The sequence below is a fragment of the Schistocerca cancellata genome, chromosome 1 (assembly GCF_023864275.1).
Source record: "Schistocerca cancellata isolate TAMUIC-IGC-003103 chromosome 1, iqSchCanc2.1, whole genome shotgun sequence".
NCBI classification, from domain to species: Eukaryota; Metazoa; Arthropoda; class Insecta; order Orthoptera; family Acrididae; genus Schistocerca; species Schistocerca cancellata.
Window position 1 is genome coordinate 1,079,183,242 of NC_064626.1, and position 19,041 is coordinate 1,079,202,282.

General features: G+C 37.5%; 1 protein-coding gene across 2 annotated transcripts in view; it reads right to left on the reverse strand.

Annotated features, from left to right (window-relative positions):
* Nucleotides 1-2,919: 2,919 nt before the first annotated feature.
* The window catches only part of LOC126091066 (terpene synthase), a 53,700-nt gene continuing 37,578 nt past the window's right edge, over nt 2,920-19,041 (reverse strand). For both annotated transcript variants that reach the window (XM_049907034.1, XM_049907033.1), the window contains exon 6: nt 2,920-5,101. In XM_049907034.1, coding sequence (XP_049762991.1) covers nt 4,869-5,101 — 233 coding nt within the window. In that variant the 3' untranslated portion in view covers nt 2,920-4,868. The remainder of the gene's footprint in view (nt 5,102-19,041) is intronic.

The following is a 19,041-nucleotide window of genomic DNA, read 5'->3' on the forward strand; positions in this document are numbered from 1 at the left end:
TGTATGTTTAAGGTATGATTGCAATGTGTGCCTGGATGCAGCATTCCAGACCCACAAGGGTAACTTTCAAAAATTGAAGATGATGACGGCGAGAACATTAACAGGAGAGCTTCTGTAAAGTTTGGAAGGTAGGAGACGAGATACTGGCAGAAGTGAAGCTGTGAGGACCGGGCGTGAGTCGTGCTTCGGTAGCTCAGATGGTAGAGCACTTACCCGCGAAAGGCAAAGGTACCGAGTTCGAGTCTCGGTCGGGCACACAGTTTTAATCTGCCAGGAAGTTTCATATCAGTGCACACTCCGCTGCAGAGTGAAAATCTCATTCTGGAAACATTAACAATACCAAATGGTCTACATGCAATTTAGTCACATTATCTCAGACACTGAGGTTGGGTGATGCCTCACCTCCTGCCACTGTTGCAGCTCACCATTACTGCACCAGGAGGGACTATTGAAGAAGCATGTTTGAACTATCAGAAGTAAAGTGGTTGCAGTTGCACTACTTTTAGCAACCCTACACCGAACAATGAGAAGTCAAGTTATCATCCATCTGTGTTGAGTACTAAGACCAACTGCGATATTTGCTTCAGTTCCCTTCAAAAATAAAAGATGTTTGTCAGAAAACGTGCAGTTTCTTACTAGCCACTTACATTTTTCTCAATTTAAGTCTATATTTATAATTTTGATTCTATATAATTCTTCCAGTGGGCTGGCCACCAACTTAAAATGGCAAAGAGGAAATGGGTACCGGGGTCTATATAGGGGAGAAATTAATCCAGTAATATGACAGCAAATAGCGATCCCAGCAGAAACCCCAACACCATATTGAATATCAACTTGTGGAAACAGTGTAAATGTGATGGACAAGGACACTATTTTTTGGGACAATAGAGTGGTGCTTTATACAGAGACTATCACAATACTTTAATCTGTGAGGAACACATTCTTATAGTAAGCCAAGGAAATGTCAACAGAATGTGTTTTGAAAATTGTTGGTTTCTTAGTTGTTATAGAAAGAACATTTTCTTTATGCTAAAAAAATGACAGTCGACCTATTGCTGAAATGTTCCAGAGCTTTTATCATAATGTGTCTGTGACAGCAGACAATAATCCTGAGGTTTATGGATGATGAGTGTAGCACATTTCAATGCCAGTGTTGGTATCTCCACCGACTGAAATCTAATGACAGGTGTTAAGGTAGGTAAGAACCAGTTTCACGGTCTGTGTGTTATTGCAATTTAAAGATTGTAGTTATTAGTTTGAGGAGACAGCCAGAAGAATCAATACATACAATCAACATTCCACATGCAGACACACTATCAGCATTTTGGGGAAAATTTTCAAACAGTTTGATATTGTTTGTGGGTATATGAAACAGCTTCATATTATTTAATAGGTTAATGTTAATGTAGAGCATGAGTCACATTTTGACCATGTTCCATGAGCCAATGATATTCTGTGATTATTATGAACTGATAGCTGAAAATACGTTAACAGAGGTAAAAATCACAGACCCAACATACAGGCTCACAAGATGCTCTAGTAATTGGGAAAACTGAATGACATTAATAACTTAGTGTGTTGTATTAGGTTTGTAGTAGGGCAGCTGATACTATTTTTATCTATAATGGAGTTGAGATGTGAAGAAATTCATCTAGGTGTGTAGTTACATTTCCACTGATGGTGAATACTCTTCTGCACTGATACACTGATAAGGAATATTGAATCACAAGAACTGTATAAAACCTCAGAAGAAACTAAGATCATTTTTAGCTTTATATTTAGTAATGAATTCTTCTAATATTGCTTAAATGGGTTGGAATGCATCAAGCCCCATTATCTGGCTTCTTGTGTATTCAATGATTAAGTAATGAAATGATACTGAGTCCCGTAGTATTTCCTCCTAGAACACTTTCCAATCAGAATTGTAGTGAAATGCTGAAAATGAATACAGAAAATTCTTCATATAGATTTCCATTATGAATAGGAGCATCAATTTACCACTTGTGCATTTTTGGCAACAATGCCCTCACAAGAGAATGGTTTGCTGAAGTGCAATTTCTTTCTTAGATAAAATTACAAAAACTGTATCAAGTGCTTTAATAAGAGCTAAGAAGCTACTTCGTATCTTACTTAGCCTAGCTGAGATGTCACTAGCCATTTGATTTCACATATCATTACGTTCAATATACATTAGATATTTGGACAAAAAGCTTTGACTGCTTTGCCTTTCACCTCAATGTGTGGTCTTCTGGCATTTTGGGTCAACGTGACCTCTGTGTGTCCAGTCATCCTATGCTGCATTTGTTTTATGGGTCCAGGAAATATAACATTTGATATTCCCATTTCTTTTTTGAGACAGACGTGAATGGGAAAGTTACAAAAACACCAAGCACATGGGGAGCGGAACAGAGCATAAGTTAAAGAGCAAAAGAATGTTGGTAGAAGAACTAAATTAACAAAATACTAAACTAAAGGTTCCAGGAACATACAAAGTGTTCCTTTGTTTATTCAATATATGGAAAAATTGTGTGGTACATTTAACACTACAATTGTGAAAAGTCCTGGCTTTCTTACTAATGTGATATGCACCTGTACCTGAAATTAACTATCTACTTTTATTCCAATTCATGTTCCGCCTTACAGAACTTACCACCCTCTGGAAGTAAAGCATTGGTTTTAACACAGCTACTACTATCAAACACGACTGATATCAATTCCACAATAAGCAACACTAAATTACTCTCATGTTAAAAAGTTGCAAACTACATGCATTTTACAAATTCATGTTTGGAAACAGAGACACTAATGTTTTACTAACACAAACAGTACAACAAAATTTTAAATGTGGTAAGGAACATTCTTGCAAAATGCAAATACCTTAGGAGTAAAGGAGACAACTCACTCAATAGTAGAAGTGTATAATAATGCAAGAGACAACTCAATGAAGAGCAGGAAAGAGAGGCAGCTAAACATAAGGCCCAACATATTGTCAAATATGCTCCTGTTGTAGTAGCAAAATCTACAAAAGTACTGACTGTACCAGAATCAACATTTTTTAAAACTTAGTCAAATAAATAGAGTGATTAAGATTTTAGAACTTGACAAAGCAATTGTGTATTTATATTTCTTATATTTTTTTGACATGTTTTAAAACTATTAAATATTTTAAATGGAAAACTGTAAAGTGAGGTTTTCATTGTTTTTTGTGTGCCTGATGCCATTTCAACACTTATACTTGATGAGTTCTCTCTTTTAACCTTAAATTATATACAAAGAAAATTTTTACATTCAACTTGTGGTTTTGATAATGAGGTAAAATTAGTACACCACTAGCATAGATGGATATGATTATATGGGCACTCTCTCTAATATGAGCTGTATGGAGCACAGTAAATTCTAAATTTAATTTCCTTCTCAACTGTGGACACTGAGACCTGCTTGTAACATGAGCAAAACTACGAACTGGTCACTTTACACCACTCTTTAAATGGTGACTACAATTTTGAGGAAACAATTTATCTGTGGAAATATTATGGTCTTCATTTTTCTGCCATAGCCAGACACACTATTAAGAGTGCAGGAAATGGAATTTCACTAAAACTCAAAGCACCCAGTGTCACAGAGCTTCCCACCTTTACAATAAAGATTGTGGACAAATCTAAGAGGCATGTCATTGGGCACCATAGAAAGGTGTTTTGCCACTATCAACAACCTTATTTTATTAACGACTGCCTTTAAGCTTGCTTTTGCAAGACATGTCTGAGTCAGTGGGCATGTTAAGTTGTCTCATGGCACCAACATATATTTACAAAATTTTAGACAAACATTCTTGCATATAAAAAGCATAGTAAAAGATGTTGAAACTTTTACAAAATGAGCAAAACAAACCAGAAAAACTATAATGATATTTGTTAAAATTGTGATGTGGAAGAGACAATGATATTAAATGAACAGACTATTACAGAGTGTGCGGAAATGTCAGCAGAGAAGATAAGTCACTTACTAGAATGAACATAATTTCAGGAATAAGCTGACAGATGTGAAGCTCTCTGAAGAAGTATTAAGGGTCTGTATGAACTGAAGGGCAGCGATGTGCATAAGAGTGCAGGGAAATGTATTGTGAAGACTGGAAGTGCTAGGTAAAGATTTCCCTCTTAACAGATCTCAGTATAATTTAGAAATATAAGAAAAATACAATGACAAAGATATAAATAGGACACAAAAATGAAAGAATGGAAATTATATAAAATCTCAACTTCGACATGACTACTGCAGTAAAATTGACAAATTGTTTATCACAGGCAGTGACCTTGCACACACATAGATCATGCTGCTCTCACAGCTGCTATTGTCTGAAAATAATGCTTTGAAACAATAAATTATTTATAACAATGTTGCTACCTAATCTACCCTCTAAACTGCTACAAGCCTGTATATATAATGGAATGTTTTAAATATTGTCATCTTATACACGCTTTGATTTACCACTAATGGCATTTAATACTGATATTCTGCAACTATGTTCCAAAACTCCAAAATAGGTATAGTAAATAGGCTGCAACTCAAATGTATTCACGACATAGCCTCTTTCGCTGCAAAATATTTTGATAAGAAAGTTGGTGTCATTTTTCATAGCTCACAGCCTTGTAGGTTGCAACTTTCTTATAATGTTTTAGTATAGAGTTTTGGAACATACAGTTTGCAAGTTACATATATTGTTAAGATTTATACATTAGGCTTCTGAGGTTTAACAAAAAAGTAATTTCATTCGACACATCGCAACAGTCATAAATAAAATAACTTACACAGTTTTACTAAACTCTGAGAAAAACAGACAACAGTTCACTACATAACACAACTCTGATATTTTATTCAGTGATAGAAACTCGTCGCTTTGCTTGCGCACCATTTTTCCATGTCAACAGCGCATCAAGAAGAGCTTCCATTAAGGGGTTGCCTCCCAGCCTTTCCACTTCTGCCCTGGCTTCAATATCCAACTGCTCCAATGTCTGTCGTGTATAATCAAAGGATCCATACTTTTCAAGCAAAGTAATACAGTACTTTTTTACTTCAACATCGTGTGTTCTCTGCCGTAATATATCTGAATTTTTCATAAGGAAACTATATGGATTAGCAGAACACATTAAACTAGGCATTTAATGTTAAAGCTAGTTTTGTAAGAATTCAATAGTAATCACTACATTACAGGATTTGATTTGTAACTTATCAGCTACAGGCTGAAACAGTTGCTACGAATAACTATTCAAGAAAAATAGTCTGTGTCAAGTAACATGAGGTATTAGCAACTTCATGATGAATGAAACAATACATATAAACATGCTTCTGATGAAATGTATTTAAAGAATAAGGTATTATGCAGTGCAGTTCAAATACTAAAAACTTTCATGTTATTGCAGAGCATGCCTGGAGGAAAAAGCTGAGTATAGGAACCTATAACAAACCAAGATTTCTGGGTTTCTAGATCAACCAAAGTTTATGTTATCATCATTAGTTTACCAAAATTTGTGATTCCACCTGTAATCGCCAATGTTTATTCTGATTTTGGTTGTAACATACAAGATTCATGGTCTTAACGTAAGTACACTATACTGTGAAGTATTTATGTAATTATACTCTTTTGCATATTTGTTTGTAATATTTGTTTACAACACTTTAACATGTTTTTGGTAACTACTTTGTGGAATTATTACAGAACAAAACTTGTTCATCACATGAATAGTCACAGCCAAATGATTTTGAGTCCATTTGTTTTCTATTTCTTTTTATCAGTTACAAGCTGTTCCCAGCCAGGCTTTGCTGTGGCTGAGTCTACTTACATGGTCTACATGTGTCTAAATGTTTATTTCAGTAACATGCACACACTTGAAGTACATTTGAAAAGTACACGGAGGTTTTTGGTAACAATGTTTTCCCTTTACATATTAAGAATTAGGTACCTAAAAACAGTCCCATATTAAAATTCAATGTTGTGTCAAAATTTCAAAGCAATCAGTGAAGAACTTCCGTATACTGGAGATTTTGAAGAACTGAACATGTATATTTGTAGTTACAGTAATACTCCTTTTCACACTTTTCAGCAGTCTGACCCAAAAGAGCTTGAAGTACAGGAAAGCACAGGAAACACAACATGTGAAAATGAATGAATTACTGTCATTCTCTTAATACTGTTCAAAATATGAAATTAAAACAATTTGAATATTGCAAATACGCTTCTCGGGTTTGCCGCCGGATCGTATTGTGTAAATCGTACAATATTTCTTCGATGCAACTGCTCGACATCATCAGGTGGTGGTAGCAGTTGCATCGAAGAAATATTGTACGATTTACACAATACAATCCGGCGGCAAACCCGAGATGCGTATTTGCAACAGATCCGTCGGGAAAGCATGAAAAGTCAAATTTGAATATTGTCTTTTTTAAAAATGTTAAGTAATTAATTGTTTTTGTTTCTTCCTAACAGCAATTAGCTCTACTTGTCTCTCTATAGTAGACGAAACATCAATCACAAAGGCAGTGGCCGAGTGCTGTTGCACGCGCACACGCGTGCAGGTTTCCCTCTTTGTTTCGATCATGTCCAATGGTGTTAACACAACATGCAGCAAAAACCTTTTGGGTTCCGGTGTGAGACTTATTATTAATAACCACTATAAAATTACGGTAAATAAAACTGGTAACACAATACTGATTAAAACACTAAAGCTGGCAGTCTTTGTAAACAGAGAACAACAGGCACGAAATCTACAACTTGTTACCAAAACGGTGGTCACTTGGTTTGATGATGTCCTGGGTGAGAAAAAGGGTGAAAATTGTCATAATGTTATGGAACATCTTGAGGAGGATTGTTTATGTGTGAAATCGGGTCATACCAGCCCACGAAAGCATATGTAGTATGGATCAGTGTGTTTCACATGGAAGTAAGAACGATTCATGACAGCTCCTTATAGAGACGCCTGTCTTCCAAAGCATTCATTTGTACTAATAACTGAAATTAAATTAAAGCTGCTGTAATACAACACAAAGAGCAGAAGGAAGGTTGCTACTATAGTCACATTTGTCAGATCGTGATTATTGTTAATACAGTGACTAGACATACCTCTCCACCACTCCAAACACTGCGAACCTATAATACAGGTGGCCATGACCCCACCTGCTAACAATGAAAATCTTGCTTACCACGTTAACACTACATTACATGATCAATAACTCTGTATATAGTTTCTGTTTTCTGCTTTGTTCCAAGGCTGATTTTATGCAGAAACTGTAAGCGTTCCATATCGCAAATCCTCGTAAGTTTTTGACTGAATACTTTAAAATTTTGACATAATATTGCATTGGAATACACATTTTATACAACTATTTTCAAATATGTGTAACATTAAGTAAGTACCTAAAAACTCGCAGGTATTAGAATGTGATGTGTCAAAATTTCAAAGCAATCCATCAAGAACTTTTGGAGATTAATAATTTTGAACAAATGAACATTTAAATTTTTATTTATATAGATAACTAATGCCTCAAGGACGTTACTATTTTTCCATTTTAATTTTGCTTAATGCCAAGTGAAAAATTATTGTTCATCAAATTAAGAACTATTATTATATATCAAAAACATGTTCAGTTTCTTCAAAAACAATTTATTATGCTGTAAAAGTAATATATCAAGAATCCTCGTGATGTGGCATATCTTTATATTTTACTTTCTATTTTATGATTACATCAAGTAAATTTCATTACTGATTTTATTTTTTGTAACCATATTTTTTTTTTATTTGAATGTGTACTGTCTATAAAATTGGATGTGATTACAAAACATTTTTGACTCAACAACTTCTAGAACATTCTGGAAAACAGAGTTATGATATACAGAACTGAGTGCACGCCAATTAAGGGATTCTGCAGTCAACATCAGTCTGAAAATCATACCTGTCTCTGTAAGCACCTGTGCTCTGCACACAGTATGTGTTTTGGTTCAAAAAGTGCTTCACAACGGCTCTTTCGTGTAAAAATGTATATGGTGTACTACACTTTTGTGGTCATACAAAATGTGAAATAAAATGAGAAGAAATTTTGTAAAACAGTGTTTTCACTGGAGAATTTAAAACTCTAGGTTCTAATCATCTATCAAAATTATGAACACTGCATTTTCAACGAAGGAAAGATGAGTACTTATTTTACAATCATAGCATTCATCAAAGACAATAATATGAAAAGAACAGACTGCTACTCACCACACTGCAGAAATGCTGAGTTGCAGACAGTGAGGTGTAGCGCCGTATAATGATCCTGCCTTGGAGGCGGTTAAGTGGGAGATGTGTCTCAGAGTTGGATAGTGACAGATGGTGAAGCGAGACTGGACACGCACATAGTTTATGTGTCAGCCGATAGAGGACAATATTGGATAGGGGGACTGTGATTTTAGTTTCGATTGTTCCCACTAGAGTGCACTAAAGTAATAGAATGTTTTTCATTAACTGTTCTAGTATTTTCATAAAGTGTTATGTCTTTGTGTGTATGTAAAATGTTATAAATGTGTTTTAGCAGTATGAATGATGCGTGAGTGTGGTTTAAGGTTAATATGAAGATAATTGTTTAACGAGTTATGTAGTAGGATTTAGTGTGGGAACATTTCGAAGAAGTATGGATATGGACAGAGGGGATTTTTGTAGAATAGATTTGTAAAGTAAATTTATGGTAAAGGGACAGTTAATTCAGGTATAAATAACAATAGTAAATAACTTTATGCATAAGCAAAACTTCAGCATACCAGATAATTACGTCGATAAAAAGTGCAGTCGTTACGTTTACTATTATGCGATTGGTTATTGATGAAAAGCGCGGACTGACATGGGAAAGTGTTGTTTTGCTATTGGCTGTTGAGTAAACTGACCAATGGTGAAGCAATATTCTCCACGCGTCTTTCTCTGCTGGTAGAGAAGACAGAGTATTCTAGAGAAGAGTGGGAGCCTAGCCATGAAACAGTTCGGACGTGTGTAGTAGTAGTTCTGATGGAAACAATAAGTTGCTGGATCTAGCAGTGTTTCATACATCAAAAGTTGGTAAAGTGATGGCATAACTATTCCGATGGGTGTGTAGAAATTTCGGAATTTTTAAATGAATTTTGTGAAGAGAAAAGACATGAATTCCACATGACGTATTGAGCAGGTCAGTGGCTAAAAACTGTGACTGCATTAGGTACCGACAGACTTAATATTTGGCGAGCATTATCAATCAAAAACAATCAGTATTTTTGTAGCTATTACATTTTCGGGAAATGTAACACCATAAACTTGCTAACGTGAGTGAAAGTGTTTGTGAGTGACTGTGTTAAGACTAGCATGGGCTTGGCATGATAATTGTTCACCTAAGTTTCAGAATATATTAATTAAGGACAAAATTTCCAACCTTTCATTTCGTGTTTCTCCTGAAACGTAGGTTAGTGACTTAAATTGCAGCCTGGTTCACGTCCAAGTACATTAGGTTTCACTCGGCTTTCCTACTGATGATCTGCTGAGACAATGTTCACAGGTAGGTGCAGGTCCGACGTAAAGGGACGGAAAGAACCACACCGCCGCAACTGGCACAGCAGAAAGGTTACTAAACATGTTAAATTTTGGCCAGAAGGACTTAATCTGAAATAGACAACATACACACACACACATTCACACAAATGCCTCTCACACATACATGGCCACTGTCTCTGGCTGCTGGGTTCCCGTAATGAGAGTGATGAGAGTTTAAATCCGAAACATTGTAGCATTCTTGTACATAGGAGTCATGACAGATAGAAAACTAAGGACAAAACAGATGGTACCCATTAAATAAATTAATATGTGCTGCAACAGAAGGTGGTGGTATGATAACAACATTGCAAATGATAGGTTGTGGAAAACTCAGAGAGTGAAATGAAGAGATTCATGAGCAATTTCTGGGAAACATCTGATAAAAATATACAAAAATGTGTGTGCAAGAAATACAAGAAATTATTCATCATCATTCCATTATGAAATAAGATTAATATTGTATAGAAATGAAACAGAACTATATTTTTTTATAATCTGTAATTTAATAGGATGAATGTGGTAGGCTATGCTGTATGAAAGCAATTGATGAATGAGGTTCATTAGGTCCAAGAAAGCAAGGGAAGCCAAGGCCAAAGAACTTTTACAAACAGTGAACAGTGCGCATTTTCATAACAGACAACAGAGACTGGTAAACAGAGTGACATAAACAATGCGAAAGGCTTTTTTTTTTTTTTTTTTAGTGCAGTATATGATGTTACAACCCTAATTTTCCTTCCTTATAGGTACAAGTACTTTGATCAGGTGGAACAGTTTATAAAGCACAGGAAATTACACCATGACCTTTTCTTTCTTCCCTTCAACATGTTCCTGGCTTTAGTCCTAGCTATGCAAAACATTTTGATTTCCTGGAAATGGACTGCTTCTGAAGTTTTGCAGTCATCCTCCTGTCCCTCAACATAGATTAACCATTACTGTTCACCACAGAACAGTGAGAGGCAAATTTTGGAGTTAATGCATCAGAGGCATTGTGGATGACCTCTGTCACATAGTCCACCCACTTCTAGTCACTATCACAGTGTTCAGTCACAGTCTGTTGATGTACAACATTCAGTTAACATGATTGGGCCACATTTTTAGGTCATCATTCAGATACTGGTCTCTGTACTAGATGGATTAAGACAAGAATCAGTCCCTGGAATTACATCAACTACAACTTCCCACAAAGCAGCATCTGCAAAGGCAGGGGAGCATTTTGTGAGATCTATAGTGGAGAACAATGGATGGCTTGACCACAACATCTGCGATTTTCATCAACTGTTACTTTCCACACTACTTTGACCAAACCTCTAGCATTTAAAATGTCTTAGAGGAAGTGGTAAGAAAAAGACTTATTTTCAGCCATATAAAGTGTGTCTTATGCTTCTCAGGTAACACAAATCTACAGAAAGGTAGCACAAATGAACAGCTTTCTACAATGTGCCATCAACATTTTTCATTAGATTCCTTATCTATGAGACAAATTACAGTTACCATTATTACTGCAGTTCTGATCCCGTTACACCCATCACATCTCACGATGTCCTGACGCAATCACTTGAGCTGACTTTGGTTTGACTGTTGGGTAGTCTTTCAAGTTTTTGCTTTTCCTTAATTTGGTTAACTTGTTGAGCTGATGTTGCCTCAGTGAAAAAAGAGCAATTTCTTAGTTATTTCTACATCTACATCTACATATATATACTCTGCTAGCCACCAAGTGGTGTGTGGCGGAGGGCACAATTCGTGCTGAAGCCATATTTCCCCCCCTCTGTTCTACTTGCGGATCGCGCGAGGAAAAAACGACTATCTGAACGCCTCAGTACGAGCTCTTATTTCCCTTATCTTTGAATGATGATCATTACAGGTTTGAAAGTTGGTGGTAATAATATATGCTTTACATCCTTGGTGAAGATTGGATTTCGGAATTTAGTGAGCAGCCCTTTCTGTTCAGAACGTCGTCTATCTGCAAGTGTGTCCCACTTCAAACTTTCTAAGAGATTTGTAACGCTCTCGCGATGGCTAAATGTACCAGTCACGAATCTTGCCGCTCTACTTTTGACCTTCTCAATCTATTGAATCACAGCCAACTGGTAAGGGTCCCACAAGGACGAACAATACTCCAAGACTGGATGAACTAACGTATTGTAAGCTATTTCCTTTGTTGAAGGACTGCATCGCTTCAGGATTCTACCAATAAACTGCAATCTAGAGTTCACCTTACCTGTTACTTGGGTAATCTGATCATTCCATTTGAGATCATTTCGAATAGTCACACCCAGATACTTGACTGATGTTACTGCTTCCAAAGACTGATCATTTATTTTGTACTCATACATTAATGGGGATTTTCACCTTGTTATATGCAGTAGGTTACACTTACTAATATTGAGAGATAACTGCCAGTCATTACACCATGCATTTATTTATTTTCTGCAAATACTCACTGATTTGCTCACAACTTTCGTGTGATACTACTTTTCTGTAGACTACAGTATCATTGGCAAACAGTCTAAGGCTCCTGTCAATACCATCAACCAGATCGTTTATGTAAATCGTAAAAAGCAGAGGACCTATTATGCTGCCCTGGGGCACACCCGAAGTTACTCTTGCTTTTGTTGAAGTTACCCCATTCAGGACGACGTAATGCTCCCTGTCTGTCAGAAAACTTTCTATCCAACCGCATATGTCATTGGATAGACCGTAAGCGCGCACTTCTTGTAGCAAGCGACAGTGGGGAACTGAGTTGAACGCCTTCTGAAAGTCGAGAAATATGGCATCAACCTGGGAGCCGGTATCTAGAGCCTGTTGTATATCATGCACAAAGAGGGCCAGCTTTGTCTCACATGACCGCTGTTTCCTAAAACCGTGCTGGTTTCTGCAGATGAGCTTCACAGAGTCTAGAAAGGTCATTATGTCTGAACACAAAATATGTTCCATGATTCTACAACAAATCGATGTCAGTGAAATTGGCCAGTAATTATGTGCATCTGATTTTCTACCCTTTTTATAGATTGCTATGACCTGGGCCTTCTTCCAGTCCTGTGGATCTTTCCACTGTTCCAATGATCTCTGATAGATGACAGATAAGAATGGTGCTATATTTGTAGCATAGTCAACATAAAATCTTACGGGGATACTGTCTGGGCCAGATGCCTTCCTGGCGTCTAAGGATCTTAACTGTTTTACAATCCCAGATACACTAAACATTATGTCAGCCATCCTTTCATTTGTTCGATAATTCAAAGGGGGAATGGTGCTGCAGTCCTCTATCGTAAACGAGTTTTTGAAAGCTAGGTTTAGAATATCGGCCTTCTGTTTATCATCATCAGTTACATTAGCCATACTGTCAGCAAGAGAAGGTATTTAATTATTTGTAGCGTTCATAGATTCCACGTACGAACAAAATTTTTTGGGGTTATTTTTAGAATTTGCAGGGAAAATATTGCTTTCAAATTCGTTAAAAATGTCTCTCATTGTCCTTCTGACAGGTGTTTTCATGTCGCATAATTTCTGTTTGTCAGCAGGGCAGTGACTTCGTTTAAAACGACTGTGCAAAATTCTCTGCTTTCTCAGCAATTTCCTAGTATGTTTGTTGTACCAAGGTGGATCCTTTCCCTCCCCTATACTTTTGCTAGGCACATACTTCTCTAGTACATCGTGGACAATACCTTTAAATTGCGACCAAAAATGCTCAATATCTTTGTGTCCTGCGATGAATGCTTGGAGCTGACTATGAAGATATTCATTAATGATACTTTTATTTGCTTTCCCAAACAAAAAAACTCTATGCTGCTTTTTCTTTCTTTTTTTTCCCAACTTCCACTGACATAGAAGCCACAACAACATTATGGTCGCTAATACCTTCTTCTAGATTAACTTCCTCAAAAAGATCAGCTCTGTTTGTCGCCAATCTAATATGTTCCCACCTCGAGTTGGTTTTCTAACCAACTGCTCACGGTTGTATGTTGAGAGCGCTCCTAGAATAACTTCACACGAATCTTTGCTTCTGCCCCCTGTGTTAAACGTGTAATTTTCCCAGTCAATGGATGCTAGATTAAAGTCTCCACCTGTAACTAATGGATAATTTGGATGTTTACTTCCTATGTACTCCAGACTTTCCCTGAAATGTTCTGCAACATTTGTTGCGGATGCTGCTGGTCTATAAAAACATCCTAATACAATGGTCAATCCTTGTCTGACTGACAGCTTTATCCAGACTATTTCCCAGTCTGACGCAGTATTGATCTCAACTGCATTTAAACAGCTTTTAACTGCAATGAACACACCACCTCCCATAGCATCAGTCCTATCCTTCCTAAACATTGTCCAATCAGAGTTCAACATTTCACTGCTTTTTATGTCTGGTTTCAACCAGCTTTTGGTACCTAATACAATATTGGCATTGCTACTGTTTATTTTTAACTTGGGGATCTTGCTACAGACGCTTCGACAACTTACTAACAGGAGATTAAGCATATTCAAATCCTTTGGAATGACCTGTTTAGGCGAACTAACAATTTTTACAGTTGGCACACCCACATCAGTGTCATGAACTGGTAATTTTTTGGGCCAGCAGTTTGTTTCCCATGGGGAGGAACCAAATCTAAAAACCCCCATGTGCACGCCAAAAGTACTGTGCTACCCATGTAGCTGCTTCCTGTGTGTAGTGCACCCCTGATCTATCGAGGGGCATCCTACAACCTTCCACTCCATAGCGTAGGTTGAGGAATCTACAACCATTTTCGTCATGGAGTCAACGTAGCCTCTTGTTTAGATTCTCCACTCGACTCCAAACCAGAGGACCCCGGTCCACCCTGGGTATGACGCTGCAGATCGTCAGCTTGGCTTCCACTCCTCGAGAGATGGAGGTCGCCTTCACCAATTTAGCCAGCCATTGGAAGGACTCAAGGATTTCCTCGGAACCCTGACGACAGGCATCATTGGTGCTGACACGCGCAACAATCTGCAGCTGGCTGCACCCCACACGCTCGATAGCTGCCGGAAGAGCCTCTTCCACATCCTCAACAAGGCCTCCCAGCAAGCACACCGAGTGAACATTGGACTTCTTCCCCACCCTAGCCATTATGTTCTTGAGGGGCTCCATGACCCGCCTGACATTGGAGCTTCCAATAACTAAGAAACCCCTACCCCGACGTGCCGGTCTGGACATTGCTGAAGGAGCAGCCACTATCCTGGCAGAAGGTGCAGCCTGATCCGGCTCAGCCCCCCCCCCCCCCCCCAGCAGCAGATAGCACACTGAATCTATTATCAAAGTGCATGGGATTTGACAGGAGCCTGCTTCCCCCATGCAGCCTTCGCTTTGAGGCTCGAGACCTCGACACAGTCTGCCACCCACACTGAGGTGAGAGTGGGCCAGCTGACTCTGTTGCACCTGAGGTCAGCTCAGTGACAGAATGCTGTGACATCCCCTCCCTCCTGCACATCTAGTACAGCAAAGGCTGCCCCAGGCACTCCATTCCCACCACACCTCAAGGTGGCACTCTGTAGCTTGTTGACTGTGGCAAACAAAGCTTCCAGCTGCGTTTGGACAACTCCTCCTGCATCCGCACACAACAGACACAGTCCCTATCCATCTAGCTAGTAACTGATTTACTATAAAAAACTTAAGGAAACCTACTGTCACACAAGGTTAACAGCTACACTCTAGTTGGCAGAAAGGACACTCAATAATGAAAATAAAAATTCATGGCAGAAGCGAGATCTGATGCTTATTTTCCTGCTAGGGGCTATTTAAAGAATACTAAAGAATAAGACAGTGACCTACAGTAAACTGCTAGAGGCTATATAGTGAATATTATAAATGAATTAAACAGTGACCTACAGTAAGCTGCCCCTACTGATTATCCCTCGTGTTTGTAATTTAAACAAATGTTTACGTACAGGCGAAAGTGACTTAATAAAACTATAAAAACTGCTACCTTAAATGTACCCAGTCTAAATGACACTAATAAATGTAAACACTGGGTATTGTACTCTGACAGATGCAGATACAAAACAAAACCTTTAGCTAACAATAAGAGTTCAGAATGTAAAGCAGAAATACAAATTCTACTTTATAGGAACCAATGGGCTTACAGTACACTATCACTAAAACCCACAACAAGCTAAGGAATTTAAGCAGACGGCGAGGTGTGTTTTAGCTTTCTGCTAACTAAACTGTATGTAATAAGGGCTCCGAAGTTTTATTGTAACACTGATTTACTCAGATATTGTAGTGTAATACTAATTTACCATGTATTGTACATTTAACTGTTAATGGTCGCAGGTTGCGCTAGTCAAACATATACTAGTGAGGTTAGAAATCGCTGTCAGTATCACTATTCCTAATAAAACGTATAAAAACTGCTACCTTCAATATATTAAGTGTAAATGACACTAATAAATGTGAATACTGAGTATTGTACACTAACTTAAACTGATTACCCTTGTATTGATAATGTAAACAAATGTTTACGATCACACGAAAAATAACCTAATAAAACGTATAAAAACTGCTACCTTCAATGTATCGAGCCTAAATGGCACTAATAATTGCAAATACTAAGTATTGTGCACTGAATTAATTGATAATCCCGCATATTCAACGTCAGTTAAGAATGTAAACAAATGTTTGCGTACACCCGGAAACTGTCCTAAATAGAAACTTCACTTATCTTATTCAGATGCAAATAAAAATTGTGTATCTGACACTAATGCAAATAAATACTACAGAATGCACAGCAAAAATGATTAATTACTAGCTAATACTAACAAAGAGATAGAGGGGCTGGCCAGTACTTACCTCAGCTCAGTACAGCCGATAGATACACATAAAACAGAACCGAAAATTTACATTCCTAGCTTTCGGAACAAATGTTCCTTCATCAGGGAGGAGAGAGGGGAAAGAAAGGGAAGAAGGGAAAGGAGATTCAGTTACTCACAACCCAGGTTATGAAGCAACAGGGAAAGGAAAATAGGGAGGGTAGCAAGGATGGAGGCATGGTTGTCAGAGGCTCTGACAACCATGCCTCCATCCTTGCTACCCTCCCTATTTTCCTTTCCCTGTTGCTTCATAACCTGGGTTGTGAGTAACTGAATCTCCTTTCCCTTCTTCCCTTTCTTTCCCCTCTCTCCTCCCTGATGAAGGAACATTTGTTCCGAAAGCTAGGAATGTAAATTTTCGGTTCTGTTTTATGTGTATCTATCGGCTGTACTGAGCTGAGGTAAGTACTGGCCAGCCCCTCTATCTCTTTGTTAGTATTTGTTTCACATCTTTATATGAGATTTTCCATTAATCATTTAATTACTAGCTAAAATACTTATCTTGCAACACAGCAAACGAAAAGCGCTCGTAGCCGGTGCCAGGGCTGCCAGGGCGTCACTAATTTGGTGAAGTTAAGTGTACCAATCAAATGAACAAATCTTCTAAAACATTGCTTACATATAATGATGCTTTATCAGATGTTTCTTCTTCACATTTTATTCCTATAAATTCATTCTGTAACATGGGGTGTGTTCTGCTCGGGTGAGTACCCAATCAAGCTCTCATTTGTTTGGGTGCTTTTACTCCATCACGGTACACCCATTCTGCATTGAGCATTTTTAGTTGTGATGTATCCAGACAATGTTATTCCACAAAATGCATGTGCAATAGCTGAATATTTAGTTCATTTGAACTGCAGCACCCTATATAGTACGTCCAGTTGTGCCTGGGAAAGCCTTATACAAATGAGGTGTGGTACAGTAAGTTTCCCATAGGTTGCTTGCTAATAACATTTTTGCTTCAACAGCTATCCACGCATTTAGCACTAGTGTGGTCCTTATTTTTTTGAATTTGGTGTTTCTTCATACACACACCCTAGTTTCTTTCCTTTTATTTTATGAAGAATTTTAAAATCTATTTTGTTTAAACTGGAGACAAGGAACCCATGCTCACTGGCCGAGAAGTTCCGCCATATCACTATGTGTTATTTGTTGCTGCTTATGCATGTGCTAGACTGTAGACTGCTGTCATTAAGAGTGATCCTCATACAGTGTTACATAGAAATGTCAAATGATTTGAGCATCCCCTCCCCCCCTTTCTTTGCATGTTTTGATAATGGGCTAAATTTCATTAAAATTAATCAATATTAACCCCTACCAAAAATATATTTAAATGTGAGAAATTTAAGTACTACTGTGCAACAGACAATACTAAATGTATGAATGCAGCATAAATCAATATTAGTTTAGCCTTTTTTTTTCTTTTAACAATCATGCTATTATCTCTAGTGATCTCGTACACAATACAAAATTAATTCTTTTTGTTCTCCATTGACTGTTAATACCCCATTCATATCTTACATTACCCCTCTTTCCACTGTATTATATGTCACCTTAAGATTTTTCACAGCCTGTTTGGCACTAAGATAGAAAATATTTGAATCCCAAGAAAAAGAAAACTTATTCAATAAATCTAAATCTATGCTTAACTTCTTCAACATATCTAAACTATTGACTGAAATGAACTCATATGGCTATAGAGTGAAAATTTCATTCTGGAAACTTCCCCAGGCTGGAGCTAAGCCATGTCTCCCAAACATTCTTTCTTCCAGGAGTGCTAGTTTTGCAAGTTTCACAGGAGAGCTTCTGTGGAGTTTGGAAGGTAGGAGATGTGGTACTAGTGGAAGTAAAGCTGTAAGGAAAAGTCATGAGCTGTACTTGGGTAGCTCAGTTCATAGAAGATTTGTCTGTGAAAGGCACAGGTCCCAACTTTTGAGTCTTGGTCCAGCACATAGTTTTAATCAGCCAGGAAGTTTCATTGCAGTCAATCACATGCATAAGCAGTAATAAACAACATGCAGTGATATGACACAACTTCTCTGCCACTGTGGCATAGGTTCCATGACTTCTAATTTCAACAAAATAGGTTTTAAAATAATTCTTAAAACAAAAGGAAATACATATGGATATGTGTGAAGAAACATAAAATTCGAAAAAATAAGGACTACCTTAAAGTAGCACATTGAGTTTTATTTATTTATTTATTATTTTAGAGACTTGTAATTTATTCACAGTACAGGCAGTTAGGCAAAAATGTGATATACAACGTTTTACAATTGTGACCAATAGTCATCATCACTGATGCTTGCTGAAAGATTTCAATAGTGGAGGACTTGTCACCACTTACAGACTAATACCTAGCAACTGCTACCTTGGTCCCTGAGTTTAAGAATAGCAAAAGCACTTACGCTTTCAGCATAAAAAAGAATGTAGTCCTGCAAAGGTTCGATCCCAATGGATTTGCCAACAGCATACCAACAAAAGAGTTGAGTAGCCCTTGTGGAGGAACTTAAAGATTTTTATCAAACATTTAGCACAGATATGAAAAGCAACTCATAGCTGTATTCTATGAAGAGCTTCCAGAAGCCTGCACCACTGCAACTGAAATCTTACAGCAACTTTTAATTTCACATCATTTTGT